This window comes from Nesoenas mayeri (assembly GCF_963082525.1).
Source record: "Nesoenas mayeri genome assembly, chromosome: 10".
In the NCBI taxonomy this organism is placed as follows: domain Eukaryota; kingdom Metazoa; phylum Chordata; class Aves; order Columbiformes; family Columbidae; genus Nesoenas; species Nesoenas mayeri.
This window is the reverse complement of record NC_137560.1, coordinates 5,710,181-5,724,584: the sequence shown is the minus strand read 5'-3', so window position 1 is coordinate 5,724,584 and position 14,404 is coordinate 5,710,181. Positions and strand designations below refer to the sequence as shown.

Below are 14,404 nucleotides of genomic sequence, written 5' to 3'. Positions count from 1 at the left end.
AAAATTTCTAATGTCATATATTTATTTGATAACACCTCATATGCTGCCTACAGCGTCTGATTCTCCTCCTAACTCCTTCCCAGTGAAGGACTTTGTGCAGCTGGGCTGCTTTGGTGTACTTGCCATAGTGATATCTGCTCACTGGCATCTCTTACCTCTTGGGGCTACATGAAGGAGGAGGAGATCTAGCCAGGAAACCTCATCTTTGGGGTTTTGTTTTGTTTTTTTAAGACAAGTGAGGAAAATGCAGCAGGACAAGCAAACAACCTAACTCAGAGAGGATAAAGAATGTTCTGGTCAAGCTCTAGTTCCCTGGACAATGTCGATTCACCGAAACTAGTCATTCTTCAGAGCAGGAGAACAACACTCATCTGGAAAACCCGGTTTCATGTTCTCCAGCAAAAAAAGGCCAAACAAACCTCTGCTGTCCTCTGGATCAGAGGAAAGAGTTGGCCAGAAATCTTGCGTGACAGGAAAATGATCTGTCCTCTTCTGACCCTTGTATTATCTGCTTTATAGGTTAGATATTTTTAGAATATGTCAAAACATACTGACTGGTGCCTTCAGTGAGAGCTGAAAGGCACATCTAGAGTAGCTAAGAAATCAAGTTCATTTGGTACCTTATCAGTCCCCTCTTTCTGCCTGTGTAAACTCAGTAACAAAACTGGAAATTCAGGTGCTGGTCTGGGATAATTCAGACCCGCTGTAAATTATTTTCATAGAAATAGTCTTTTCCTATATCAGGAATAGCCATTGCAAAATTCAGATTTCTGTGCATATAAGTAACTAAAAACAGTATCTGGCTTGTGTATAAATGCAAACTAGATGGCATTCAGAAGTCTGAAAATCCTGGAAGGTTCTGAAAAGGAGCAGCGTTGATTTATAAAAGCTTGAACTTTTTAAAGACCTTTTCAAAATGAAAAAAGCCCTCAGTTGATTAATTAGTCCTAATTTATATTTAAAATTCTTCCTGATTGAATTTTTTTTTTTTTTAAGTTGACTTTTACTTGATTAAATAGCAGTCTTTGATTTTGAGATATTTGTGGCTCTGCGAATTCTCTACTTGATGGGAGCTCTACATAAACACTTTTGCTTGCAGTAATGAGCCTAGCCAAGATGCTGAAGTTTGATTCCTCCTGATGAGTCCTCCTCTCTCTGCCCACAGCCATATACTTGAATGTTAACCAAAAAAACAACACTATTCTTTTAGATATTAGGAGTTATAGGATCATGTAATTTCATTTGGCATTCAGGTTTGAGGCTGGACATTTATGGTTGAGATAAAGTAATTAATTTAATTCAATATCTTCTTCAGAGTGAAAAACAAAATAAAATATCCTCCCCTAGACAAAACAAAACAAAAAACCCCACCACACCTTTAGATACTAGGGACAGTAATACCCTGATCTTATCTTTGGGTTGCTTCTTTTGTATTTACACTGGCAGACCTGTATCTGCTTACTGAGTTGTAGTGCTCATTTTGCTAAAGGTATTCTGCAGCTTTCTGCATTTAAAAATTACAGTACAGACCTTCCCATGCTTCACGGGATTATTTTGGGCATAGTGGTTTTACAACTGATGGAATTCTTGCATTGACAGTGTGTTAACATGACAAGCGCACTTTCTAGTAAATGGATAGCACACTCTTAGGCGTATTAGTGTTTAGAATGGTTGCATCCTTTACTTTTTTTATCAACATAACTCCTCTGAGGACACTCAGGCTGTTGGTAAGCATAGGATGAATATTGAGTATGGGCAATACACTTTTGGAGACAGAGAAGCAAGCCGCGCTAGAAGGATGCAAATCAGTGCACTGAGTTCCTAAGATTTCTCCAAGTTGTATTTACTGTATTTCTCTATCTAGGAAGTAAGTCTTCCTGCTTTCTTCTCCTTTGGCACTTAATGACAGGAAAAAATTGATGAAAGAGTATGATGAAGAGTCTCCCAGTTCCCTAGGTCAGGCTATGTCCCTGCTCAGGCCAGCAAGGTTTGCATTGTCTGGATTCGCTAGTCAATCTTTCTGAACACTTCAGAGCAGGGGCTCCAAGAAATAGACCTGTGCATTTATTTGTAGACTGTGTAAACTTAAGGTAACCTTGCGGAGAGTTTCCTATGAGCCTTAATCTAGACCAAATGAGTCTCTTGTCTTGATGCCCTGAATTTTACTATGACTTTGACCAAGGCCTATTTTTACTGGAATAAATTCTTGAAATACATGGAACTGTGATTTAAATATGTTCTTTCAGGATCCAGCCCATGTATTATGATCAGTACCACTCTTTTAGAAGCTGTTGTCACATTTTATGTATGTGATTAGGTTGTTATTAAGCTGTGCATGCATATGGTCAGTTGAAGAAAGAATCTGTTTATCTACACTCACCGTTATTTAGTGCTTAAATGCAGGTGCTCACATAATTGATTTAAATAATGTAATAAAATTAACTGCTTCTACATGCTATATAGGCACTTCTGTGTGTTCTGTTCTCCATGACTGGGCTTTACTGATTATGTTTGCACAGAGGGGAAATTCTACTCCAAGAAGTGCTGCTTAATCTCTGTTTTCCAGTTGTATGGGTTGGGCAGGGTCTGCAGAATCACTGAAAACTCCCTTCTGCTCACAGAGCAGGGTTCCTCTCTGAAGGAGATGGGGGAGTTGTGCACTCTCCTATATTAGAACACTGAGCTGAGCAGTAGGGATAACTGGGGAGCTGGGATGTTGCTGGGGGTACGGTGTGAAGTGCACCAGTTCTGCAGTGAAGATGTTCCAGGATATTTGTCTTGGAATCTTAGGCCATACTTGTGACCATTTCTCTTTGGTTTCTCTTGGTGGTCTAACAAATGAATGTTTTGGGGCAGCAGTAGCTGTTAAATTAGGGGGTTTTCACAAATACATCGAAATCTAGCTTTGCATTTGATCTAGGCAGCACAGTTCCTTTATTAAAAATTAGGCTTGTAGACCCCGTCGAAATAACAAGCTTAAAGAACAATTTTAGGAAAAATAAGACAGATCTTGTTTTCAATGGTCCTGGGCAATCTGGAAACAAAACCAGCTGTGCTAATTAGCTGGGAAATAATTTCAAGTAACATATTTAGAAAACTTGATGCTGCTTGAGGAATATTGATGGTGAGAAATAGCTAAGTGAATTGTTCACTCACTTCAGCTGGGGATGTGAGCTGCTGCAGTGCACCGGTATTGTCTGCCTTTGGCACTATTTCATTGCTTTCCAATTTTAGCTGTTTTCCTGGCTTTGCCTCGTAGAGGCTATTAGAGCACTATGGTCCTCAGCACTGAGACAAAACTTCCACTGTTTTTCTTCTTCTCCTTTTGGAACTGTTGACGGCAGGTAGGCAGAGTTTTGAACACATAATGTGTTGTTGTAGTGGAACTTGGGAAGTGCTGGAGAGTTCATGAAGTCCGACCCAATCTAAAGAAAAACTCTTGCTAAAAAAAATAGGAAACATTTTTCATACTGAAATGAGGCTTATAAATAATGACTTTTGCTTATTAAAGCATATTTTAGTTGAGAGGTATCTCCCTTCCACCCGTTCAGTACAAACAATGCCAACACAGAATGTAATTCTTTTTTTGGTATTGACTCAAAATGAATTTTGCAGTTGTTTTCATTTCATTGTAAAGGAAGCTGCTTCAGCTTGACTCAGACTTTTATTTATTTGTTTATTGCCTTCACTGCCACATGGATCAAAATGAGACTTGCACAGCTCTGCTAGATAGAGATTTTTCTGTGTCCCAGCCAATGACCTTGGTGGGATGTTGTATTATCATAGAAGTGTTGATTCCTTTCTGCCGTTCTTGTGTCATGTAGCATCTTCTGCTTCCTGTGCTCATTGTGCTTTTAATAAGGTTCTTACATACCTTCATTAGGTGTCCTCTCCTGACCCACATTTTCTGCCTTATCTTGCATTCCTAGTGATTTTTTTTTTCCTCTCAGATCTCAAATCCCATTAAATTTTCTTACCTGTTGGGTTTTGAACTTCCTGCTACTCCGAGTGAAGCTGTCTGTACTCACACATGATTCTTTTGTAGCTTAGAAGAAATTCTGCAGTTTGTAAGGTATTTGGTTCAGGACAGTTGACAAGATTGTTCTGGAGCAGATTTCCCTCTGTGGATAAGCAAACAAGATAAACAGGAGATTATGCTGAATAAATCTGTAAAACATCCATCTGATCTAGAAAAATCAGTCCTTTTGCTGCCTCTGCTTCCCTCTCCACCATCCCAATCATACAAATCCACTCACCTGGTATTCTTTTGAGGTTTTGGTTTAGTTTATTTTTCCACAGACGAAATTTTAGCTTTGAAAGGTAGGTAGATAGCAATTTTTCCCTCTATTAACATACTTTGAAAAGATTTGTGAATCAGCTGTCCTTCCTTTATACTGTTTTATGCCATTTTTAATCCAATCCATGTTGAAAATATCTCTTTTCAGTTGTCATTTGCATGTCTGTAGATGCTATAGTATCCTACCAGCAAAAGACTCCTTTTCAAACAATGATGTATAGAAAATTTCACAGCACACTACGATAGTTGAAAGGGAAAATGTTGTATAGTGTTGTCATCTGCTCTTTACATCTAGGAAGTTAGAATTTGTTAGTAATTGGGTGTACCTGTAAGGACACCAGAGCTTCCAGACAGTGGCAAGATAATTGCATTTCTATTGTTATGTTAATATGACCTTCTGCATATGACGTATGCATATGACCTTCCTCTTTTCCTTGTCACATCACTTAGATTATGAAATTTTGGTTCCCAAGCTGTTTCTCCACATGAGAACGTATTGCAGTGTGAGCATAATTTTATTTATCCTGTGTAGATAAACCTCGTACGTCACTGAGATCTGCGGATTGCTCAGCAGTCTCCTCTTCACAAAGGAAGTTGCTGCTCTCAGTCTAGTTCTTCATGGTCAGAGTGTCCACTAAATAAATAGGCTAAATGACTGGCCACTAGGCTGGAAACACTGAATGAAAGGTGAGGATGAGCAGGGCACGGAGTCAGGTCTTATTTTCCGCATAACTCTTCCAATAGTGAGTTGGGCAAATTGCTGGCAATTCTTGCATCGATACTGCTTGGGTTTGGAGCCTAATGGAGCAATAGAGGACGTCAAGGAAAGAGGATTAGCAAGCCAGTAATTTTTTTAAGCATCGAGTGAAGTTAAACACTTTCATTCCATTTATAAAATGCAGTTGGTTAATTCTAGTGCAAACAAGCTAGAACATTGCAGCTTACAGGAAAGAATTCCCTCCACTTCCAGCTTCAGAAAGTCATGTTTTTTCAGTGAATTCTAGTTCAGTTGTGTTCTCAGCACAAGCCAAGCAAAGGATTAAAGTTCACTGCTTCCCATTCAGACCTCCTCACTCTGCTAAGGAGCTGCTGTGGGATAGTGTGTGAACATCAGGCTGGTGTGTTGTGCAGTAGATATAGCCAGATAAGTCCATTTTTAGGCTTTTAGATTTCTGTGAGTGTGTGCCTCAATTCTTTACATGCAGGGCTTCTTACTTATTCCCAACAGATTTATCATGGATTTCTTCTACATTTTCTTATAAGCCAGGTCACCTTCACTCAAACCTCTGCAGCATGATCTGGCCAGAATGTTCAGAAAAGACCTTTTCATTTAGGACAAGATGTTCAACAGTCTCAGTAGCCAAATTTGAACATATATACCATATTTGCACTTGAAGATACTTAGGCTTGAAAAGATGCCAACTGACAGCCAGTTCAGCCCTCAAGATGTTCATGGTGCCTTACTCATTAAATCATTGCATAGGTACCTAGGTAACTTCATAATTAACCCTGAGCGACACAGCATCTAAGTCTTTTAAGGTTTTGGTATTTAAAGATCCCTTTGTTTGTACTTATTTGCAATACTTTGGTACCCAAAGTTCACAGCAGTCAACAAAATATCTTCTCAGGATCTTTGGTCCTTATGTACTTTCAGTTAAGCACCTAAGTATGCTTGAGAACTGTTAGATGTCCCTTTCCACATACTTGTATGTCTAAATATCTTTGTAAATTCGTCTTTCAATTACATTGTAATAGGAGAACTCGATGCAAAAACTAGCATGCCAGAAATTTGTATTTTGTTTCCAAATGCCTGAACACTGGCATTGCTCTGACAAGGGTTTAAAAAAAGCATTTTGAGTATTGGAATGCAAATTAACATACCAAGCAATTAAGTCAATTAAAACAGGATGCAATGTAATTAGAAACAGTTACATTCACATTTATATTCAGAGAGGTTTGATGTGTTGAAAGAAAAGAAAACAATCCAGGAAACTTTTAATGCCTACAGATGTGATGATGATACTAATAATGGCATTTGATTTCTAAAATGCCCCATCTTCCCTCGGCTCCTGGAAGCATGAGAAAATGAGCAGCTGATGCACGGGGTGCAATGGAATTAAGTGGCTCAGCGCATGGGGAGACTCCAATACCACCTACAAGTGGTGGCCTTCCCTCACTGAACACACAGCACGTACCTGTTGCAGCACAAGAGAAGCTTGCAGTTGTAGCAGCCTATTTAGCTGTATGAGCACTAACACCAAAACATTGTCAACAGTGTCACTTGGCTCAGGAAGGGTCTGTCTTTCCCACACATGCTTCCTTGGTATCTTTTTGTTGTTCTGAATCTCTGCATTACTGCTTATTGCCAGAACAGCTGAGCCAACTGCAGTCTGTTTATAGAATCAGAGGATCTTTTTGGTTGGAAGAGACCCGTAAGAACATCGACCCCAACCATAACCAAACTCTACCACTAAATCATGCCCCTAAGAGCCTCATCTTTGTCTTTTAAACTCCTCCAGAGATGGTGCCCCCACCACTGCCCTGGGCAGCCCGTTCCAATGCCTGACAACCCTTTCCACAAAGAAATGTTTCCTAATATCCAATCTGAATAACCCTCTTTCTGCAGTGTAACTGGGAAGGAAGGAGAGTTCTCATTCTCTAAAACTGAGGCACCTCTATCCTCATGATAAAAAAGGATGCTCGAGGTTGTGGTTCTAGTACTTGCCACAATGTTTAAACACATGTGTAGGCTGTGGGAGGCATTTGGAGAAGCCAACAGAAAACCATGACATATAACCCTAGAAGGTGGGATGGCTGCTGCAGGATTAGACTCCTGTGCAAGGGTGTCTTTACCTGACCTCTCCTGGGCACAGGGATGAGTGGTTTCAGCTCTTCCCTGATGGAGCTGAGAGAGGATGTACACCCAAAGGAACCTGAGAAGAAATCTGCCTCTACCACGTTACAGTCTGTTTACTGATGTGAAATGTTTCAAGGCAGTGGCAGGATGCACAAGACAGCAGGCTGCAAACCAGTATAATTAATGAAGCATGATGCAATGAAATGTTCTTCTTTATTGTAACAGATATTTGGGTGCAATACCTTCCATGTCATCAAATGTATATGTCTGCTGATTATCCTGTATTAAAAACATCTATTGATTTAGAAGAAGTTGAGAAAAATAGCTGGCAAAGAATTAAATCCAGAAATGTGAAAACCAGTTGCTGGCTACTCCATCCCTCCTAGCCAGTATAAGACTCAGAGCAAGACTAGGTCCATTCTGTGTGTTTCTTTTTTACTTCTCATTAACTGCTGATCCATTTTTATTTGGAACCTAAGTATGGAGAGCAGTCTCTTTGAGACAAGGTCTGTTTGAACTCAGCCAGTCATATCAGGTTGCATTTCCACTACTAATCAATGACAGTAAATGTAATAATCGGGATAAAGCTTTCCATGTGGTATTTTACTGACCTATGAATTCATCAATTCAATTCAGGCTTCTGAGACCTGTAGGAACATACTGGTTGTCTCCATGGGAAAATCATGGCTTGTGTTTTCAAAAGAGATAAGACACCTGAAAGATAGACAGACACTTATGACCTGTTAGGGTCAGTGAGAGTCAAGTGTCTACATGTCTTGGGCAGCTGGACATGTTTGAAGATCTGCCATGTGATTGTAAGTTCCTCCATTTCTGAGTGTACCAGCTGAGGCACCCATGAGATGATTTCACGTTTGGGATAAATAGTCAGCATGGTCTGCAAATCAAAATTCAGTTCATTAGTCATGAAAATGTGTTTGAGAATCTTTTCATGGGTGCATTCACTGATGTATCTGTTTCATTTACATAGCTATGAGGCATGTAATGAACTCTTGAATTTGAAATGAATATTTTTGAGGGCTGTACAGGTTATATTTTTCACCAAATGATTTTCCTCATTCTTGTAGCTTGTTAAGTAATTTTGATTTGTACAAGGCTGATGTATGAGAGTATCATTGCATATTAGCATATTTTATACCTCCTTTGCACAGGCAGAAGTGGCTGTAGATAATTATGGAGAGTTAAGTTTAAGGTATGTTATTATTTAAAGTAAATATTTATAGCAACTAGGAATTTATCATTTAATCCATCTCCAAGTTTGAATAACTAGGTACTACTCTCAGGTTTGGGATTGTAAAATGGGATCAATTCTGCTTAATCTTTCCATTGCAAAGCATGACTTCTTGCAGGTTTCCAGAGAAGCTCAGTTGCCCTTTATGCACAGAGCAAACTGATTTCTGAAAAAAATGTGGCTATACATGTGAAAACAGAAATTGCTATACTTGAGCACTTCAGAACTCTTGCCTAAAGGTGCTTTGGGTGAACAGGGTACTATAGCAAATGGCAAGGAGATATACATAGTGTTTAGGCTTGATGAAATGTTTATTCCTCAAACACAGACATGCAGGCAAAACAGTCTGAGCAGATGACAGTTTAGTAATTACTAAGTGATTGACAATTCATTGTACATGTTATTGTAGGATATAATGCAATGCAAGTACTTACTTGCTATTATGAGTCAGTTTCCCTGCATCTCTGTTTGGAGTAGTGTACAGGTACACTATAGTATAGTGTCCCATCACCTGTCAAAAAGAGAGAGTAAATAATATACTCTAAAGAGAACTTCCCAATCTCTCTATAAAAAAAGTGTTGGTCTTTCCTACAAGACAGAAATAGCTTAGAAGGGAATATGGTTGCAAGACAAAATTAATCTGCAAAAACAAGAGTATCAAAAGCACTCCTGGAGAAAATAATTTATTTTTTATCTAATAGCAAGACGGCTGTGGAAATGAGGTGTTTTTGTTGCAGCTGGAAGAAAATATTTTTCTAATGTTTGCTTTTTCTTACTAGGTTGTATACGTAACGGCCACATTCCCCTATATCATGTTGATGATTCTTCTGATTCGTGGAGTAACGTTACCAGGTGCTTCTGAGGGGATCAAATTTTACCTGTACCCTGACCTTTCTCGGCTGTCTGACCCACAGGTAGGACCATGGTCTATGGATTTATTTTCCTCTCTGACTGGGAAAAACTGCTGAAGTTTCTTGTTTTTTTAAGACTGGATAGAGGTGATCGCTGGATTGTCATTCGTTGTCAGAGATTTGAAATTGTGGATAGGGCTTTAAAGCCATCATTGCTTGCATGTGTTGGGGTATGTTCTTCTTTCAGTAGAAAAGTACCTTGGTTGATAAATCGGAATTTTCAGAAGTATTCAGTTGCAGTTGTTGCTTATGCCGCGGAGGGGCAGGAGCGTTGTCACTGGTTTCAACAGGACCAACTTTAACCACAATGTATCCATTATACAGTTCATTCCAAACCTAAATCTCAGTCAAGATTAGTAGAGAAATTAATCATTCAGATGATTGTTGTCTTTTAATCAGAAGTCTTTATATGCAATCAAGGAGGAATGAGGTACTCAAACCAGGAGCTGTGTCTTCTTTGTCGTTTTCAGAGTAGAGTTGAACATGGAAATATTGGACTAGGTTGATATTTTTCAGTGACAGATGAGTACAATAAAACAGTTATTATGTATCATTTGCCCAGTATCAAAGAGGGAAAATAATACAAGCTCTGCAAAACCTGACAGGTTGCAGACAGCATTTTACTTAAGTGGTTTGGCAATGTAAAAGACATTACACAGTGTAACTCCTAAGGCTATTACAATATTAAATAGACCCTAAGAAAAAGACAGAAAGCAAGCTTGGGAATATTTGTCAAAATTATTATTTTTTTTTAATCTGCTTGCTGAAGATGTGTCAGCATAATATTTTTTTATCCTCTGCTTACTGAAAATGTGTTTTTTTGCAAAAGAAAATAGAAGGGACCCTTCAGGTTACTTCTTTGAAGTGTCTGAAATGACTCATGTAAAGTTCACCTTAAACAAGTCATATTTCTATATAAAAAAAAAAAAACAAACTAGCCAGGAAGAAAAATATTCATTTAAAATATTGAAAATTTCAGATGAAAATTTAATCATGTTCCCACTCTCGGGCTCAACGTGTCCCTCCTTCTGTGTCAGCATGGCTGGGAAGTGCAAGAAGAGTTGTGGCACTGGTGTTAGACCGTCGGTGATGTGCGATGGTTTCCAACAGCTACCTGGTCACCTGGGGCCTTAAGCACAGTAACAGAGCAAACCAACGGAATTCTCTGACATGCTCCGAGTTATTTATTTGCAACATATAATAGACTTGGGCTGTAGTAAATGTAGCAAGGCAGCCCACTTTCAGTTGAACCCCGTGGTTCAACTCGGTCTGTGGGCTCTATCAGCCTCGATGAATAGGAGGTAGCACTGCCACCTAAACATTGATCCCTTCACTCGTCCAGCAGCCTGTGAGAGCAGAGTTTTGCCCTGCGTGTGGATTTTTCACATGCCACTGAGACCCTTGCTTGTTTGTCGTTGAGCTTGCAAGCTTTAGCAACTTTATTGTCACGCTACAAGGGGTTTTACATGCTTATTTACTATACTGTTTCTGTTTGTAAAGGAATGCATTGTTGCCATGACAATTTCCAAAGTACATAGTAGTAGTCTAAGCCTCTGAAGTACAAAGCACTTAAAAGGCACGTGTGCGTGTGCCTGTTTGTCCTGCACATATAGCTTAGCTGATACTGGAATGTCTTTTGAGCAGGCTTTAATGGATTGCTTCAAGGAGCCAACTTTCCTCTGCATTTCAACGAGACTTTAGCTGACACATTGTCATACTTCTTACACGTACTTAGTATTTTATGCACCTCCTCGTAGGAAAGAAGCTGAAGGAGAATGGACTGTAACAGATATTGTGAACACTAATACAGATAACTTTAGTATGCGTTATGAAATGGTTTTAGAGAATTATTTTTGTGTTGAAAAAATGCTCTTCCATTGAAAAGGAAATACTTCGTTCAGACTAATCAATGTGGTTTTTGAAGGAAGATTTCTGAGTTACAGATGGGATTGCTGGTCAGTTTTCAAGAAATAAAGGAAGTTTGGCTTCTCAGTCTTTGAAATAGAATTTGACAAATCTTATTTTAAAAAAAAGTAAAATGGTATTGGTTCATTTTTATTGCAATTTAATGGTAACAAGATAAATAATTAGACATTTTTCATTTTATGGAAATGTAGAACTTAATAATGTTCAAACCCACGAATTTTTGCATTAAAAAAAAAAAAAATTGCTATAGAGATTTTTGCTAAGAAGCAAGTATAGGATAACTGAAGACAGCCTTGGCATTTGTTCTTCCAGTTTTCATCTTTACTCTTGTTTGTTTGGATTTCTCCACATTATCAAAGCATAATGCATGTGCACTAGCAGAGTCGTTTTCCTCCTGATTTGGAGGTCTGTTTAAATAGCGTTGCAGGGAGAGCACTGTGTCTGCATTAGGGGAGCAGTACTTGAGCCACAGTGCCAACTATGTTTACTGTGGATTAAATAAATTAAGTTTCTCTTCAGGGTTCACTTTAGTTTGAAGTTCTTGAATCTTTTGTCTTTGTGTAATTTGCATTCCGTGGTTCGTTATAGCTTTCTAAGCAGCTATTCATCTTCTTTTCAGCTCCTCTTAGCTTTCAAGTGCTGTGTTCTCTATTTCATTTTTATATTCTATCTTTTCAACAGACTGAATCCTCTTCGTCTGAAAATGCCATCTTTTGTCCTGTGTGTCTGTAGAGCTCATACCAATCACTTCATTATAATAGTAGAGTACAATATTTAAACTTCAGAAATGCTTTGTTTCATCAACAGTGAGGTCTCTATAGCCTTCATGCTCAAATTGGCTTGAAGTATGTCCTGCCCCAATCTGGAAGATACAGGTGCTGTTTATAGCTTACATATGAGGTCCTTCCTGAGGTATAACTCACATGAAAGAAGTATTTTACAGAGTTAATAGGATTGCTATGGGTTTTGTGTGTGAGTCTGACTCAGAATATGGTTCTGGTTGTCCCTCAACAGATTTAAGTCACTTAATATGTAATTGTGCTTACGTGTGGTACACATTGGTCCTTTTTTAGGCAAACATTTAGTTCTTACAACATGATTTTCCAAACATTTGTGCAGGGAAAAGGTTAAATCAGTTGGGGACTAGCAGATGTACCAGTTTGATGGATCGAGGAGTAATGTTATGGTAAAAGATCTGGAAAGCATATGTGTGTAAATTTAAACCCTGATGTAGCAGTGGATTCTCAAAATTAGGAGGAAAGTAGAAGTAAAGCCTTATTGTTTATTGTGTGCTTTTATGCTAGGAAGTGGCCGAGTTACTGTGTGCTTGTTGAAAAAAAGAGTATTGTTTTAATGAAGATATTCATTATAGCAGCTGTAGGGATGAATATGTCAACGTAACCAGAATTGCAGTCTGCTCTGAACATTTAGTGCTTACCAAAGTCTTGAACAGACTTCATCTGGATTTGCGACTGAATTTCACATGAGAATGCATTTCTGTGTGGAAAGAATACAGGTTGTACTTTATCTCTGATATACTCTCATATGAACGTTAAGCATGATAATTGAATGACAGGGCAAATTACATATAAGGCACAGGGAAATCTGAGCCGTCACAGTTACGATTGTGTTTAAATTTTGTCTGAATATTTTACTTGCAGCGAGGAAGTGTTAAACTTGTGATGAAGCCTCTGATGGCAGAAACATTTCTACAATTCACCTCTGGGAGCTCAGCTCAGAGACTTCAAATATTAGGGAGCCATACATTTCCCTGGCATTGAAACTGGGTTGCCTGGCTTGTACCTCCCTGGATCTTTCTTCTTGAAAATAAGTAGCAAAACATGAATGCACAGCAATGAGCATCAACTTAACCTGAAAAAACCCTTGCACTTACTCGGCAAACATGACTCTTTTCCTTACACTGCCACGTGTCTCAACAGTTTAGTTTGTCCTGCGTTTTTCTGTGTGGCACTTAGGCTAAGTTTTCCTGGTCTGTATGTTTATAGAGAAAAAGAACATTTTAGTACATTGGATAGCTTGGTTTAGGGAATTTTTTTTTTTTGGGGGGTAGAAAATAACTTAGAATAAATGCACCTTTTTTTTCCCTGAAAATTATAGTTTTCGTTACATAACGCTTAATTTTCAGATTAGCAGGAGTTTATTCTGCTCGTTATTTACTCCTTCCATAGCATCATATTAGTATGTTTGAGCATATATGTGAAATCATACGTTTAAAAAAGATGCTACTCCCCAACACTGTAAACAATTGCTATTAGGCTAATTATAATCTGCATATATGTGAGAAACATTTGGAAAGACTGTTTAGGTGTAGAGATGATATTTTCTTAAATCCTATTCTGAAAATCCAAACTGGAAAAGTATTTGAGAATGTGTATTCCCTTAACATTTTATTTCCAATGTTTAATAATGCAGAGTTGGTTTAGGGATGGGAGTTGCAGCAGTAATGCCACTCTGCTTCTTTACCAAGAACTGCAGAAGAAATAAAGTAACCCAGATTGATTTTAGTACATGCAGCCTTGGAAGCCACTCTCACAATTGTATCGCCACCTTGAGGCCGAGGGAAACTCATGTTTTCAAAGGCAGAAGAATATAAAAATTCTCTCCTAGCTTTGAACGTCAAGGAAATTGTTGCTTTTAAACAGAAATGTTAGGGCTCTGTTTTCTTTCCCCCCCCTCAAAAAAAAAAAAAAGAGAAACAGTGATTTCATTTTGGGGTGGTTTCATCCTCAGAAAATCACGAGAACTGTATGGATTCCTGAGTAGGGGATTTTAGATTTGTACTGTATCTAAGCATACTAATCATAATTATTATATATTGGCAATGAAATGATATCTAATTTCCAGATAATATTCTGTTTGGAATATGGCAAGTGATGAACTTGCAGTCTAATGCAAACCTGGCTGCACAGGATGCATCCAGTGCTGGATGGTAAGCCTAGTTTTCAAGCATAGCACCTGAAAAAATGCTTCAGAGGTGGGTTGCATGTCTGAAATTTTACCAGCCTTTTAATACCACTAAGAATAGTAAACCTTCAGCAATTTACTGCATTTCTGACCATTATAAGAGTTCATGCAGCCATTAAAAATAAAAAAAAAAAAAAAAGGAGGAGAGGAAAAAAATAAAAAATAAACAAAACAAACTT

The 14,404-nt window shown here is 38.4% G+C and overlaps 1 protein-coding gene across 1 annotated transcript in view; it reads left to right on the top strand.

Moving 5' to 3' along the window:
• The window catches only part of SLC6A11 (solute carrier family 6 member 11), a gene marked incomplete at its 5' end in the record, with an annotated part of 84,006 nt that overhangs the window by 30,613 nt on the left and 38,989 nt on the right, over window positions 1–14,404 (top strand). The window contains one exon of the mRNA XM_080350743.1: window positions 9,183–9,317. Coding sequence (XP_080206869.1) covers window positions 9,183–9,317 — 135 coding nt within the window. The remainder of the gene's footprint in view (window positions 1–9,182; window positions 9,318–14,404) is intronic.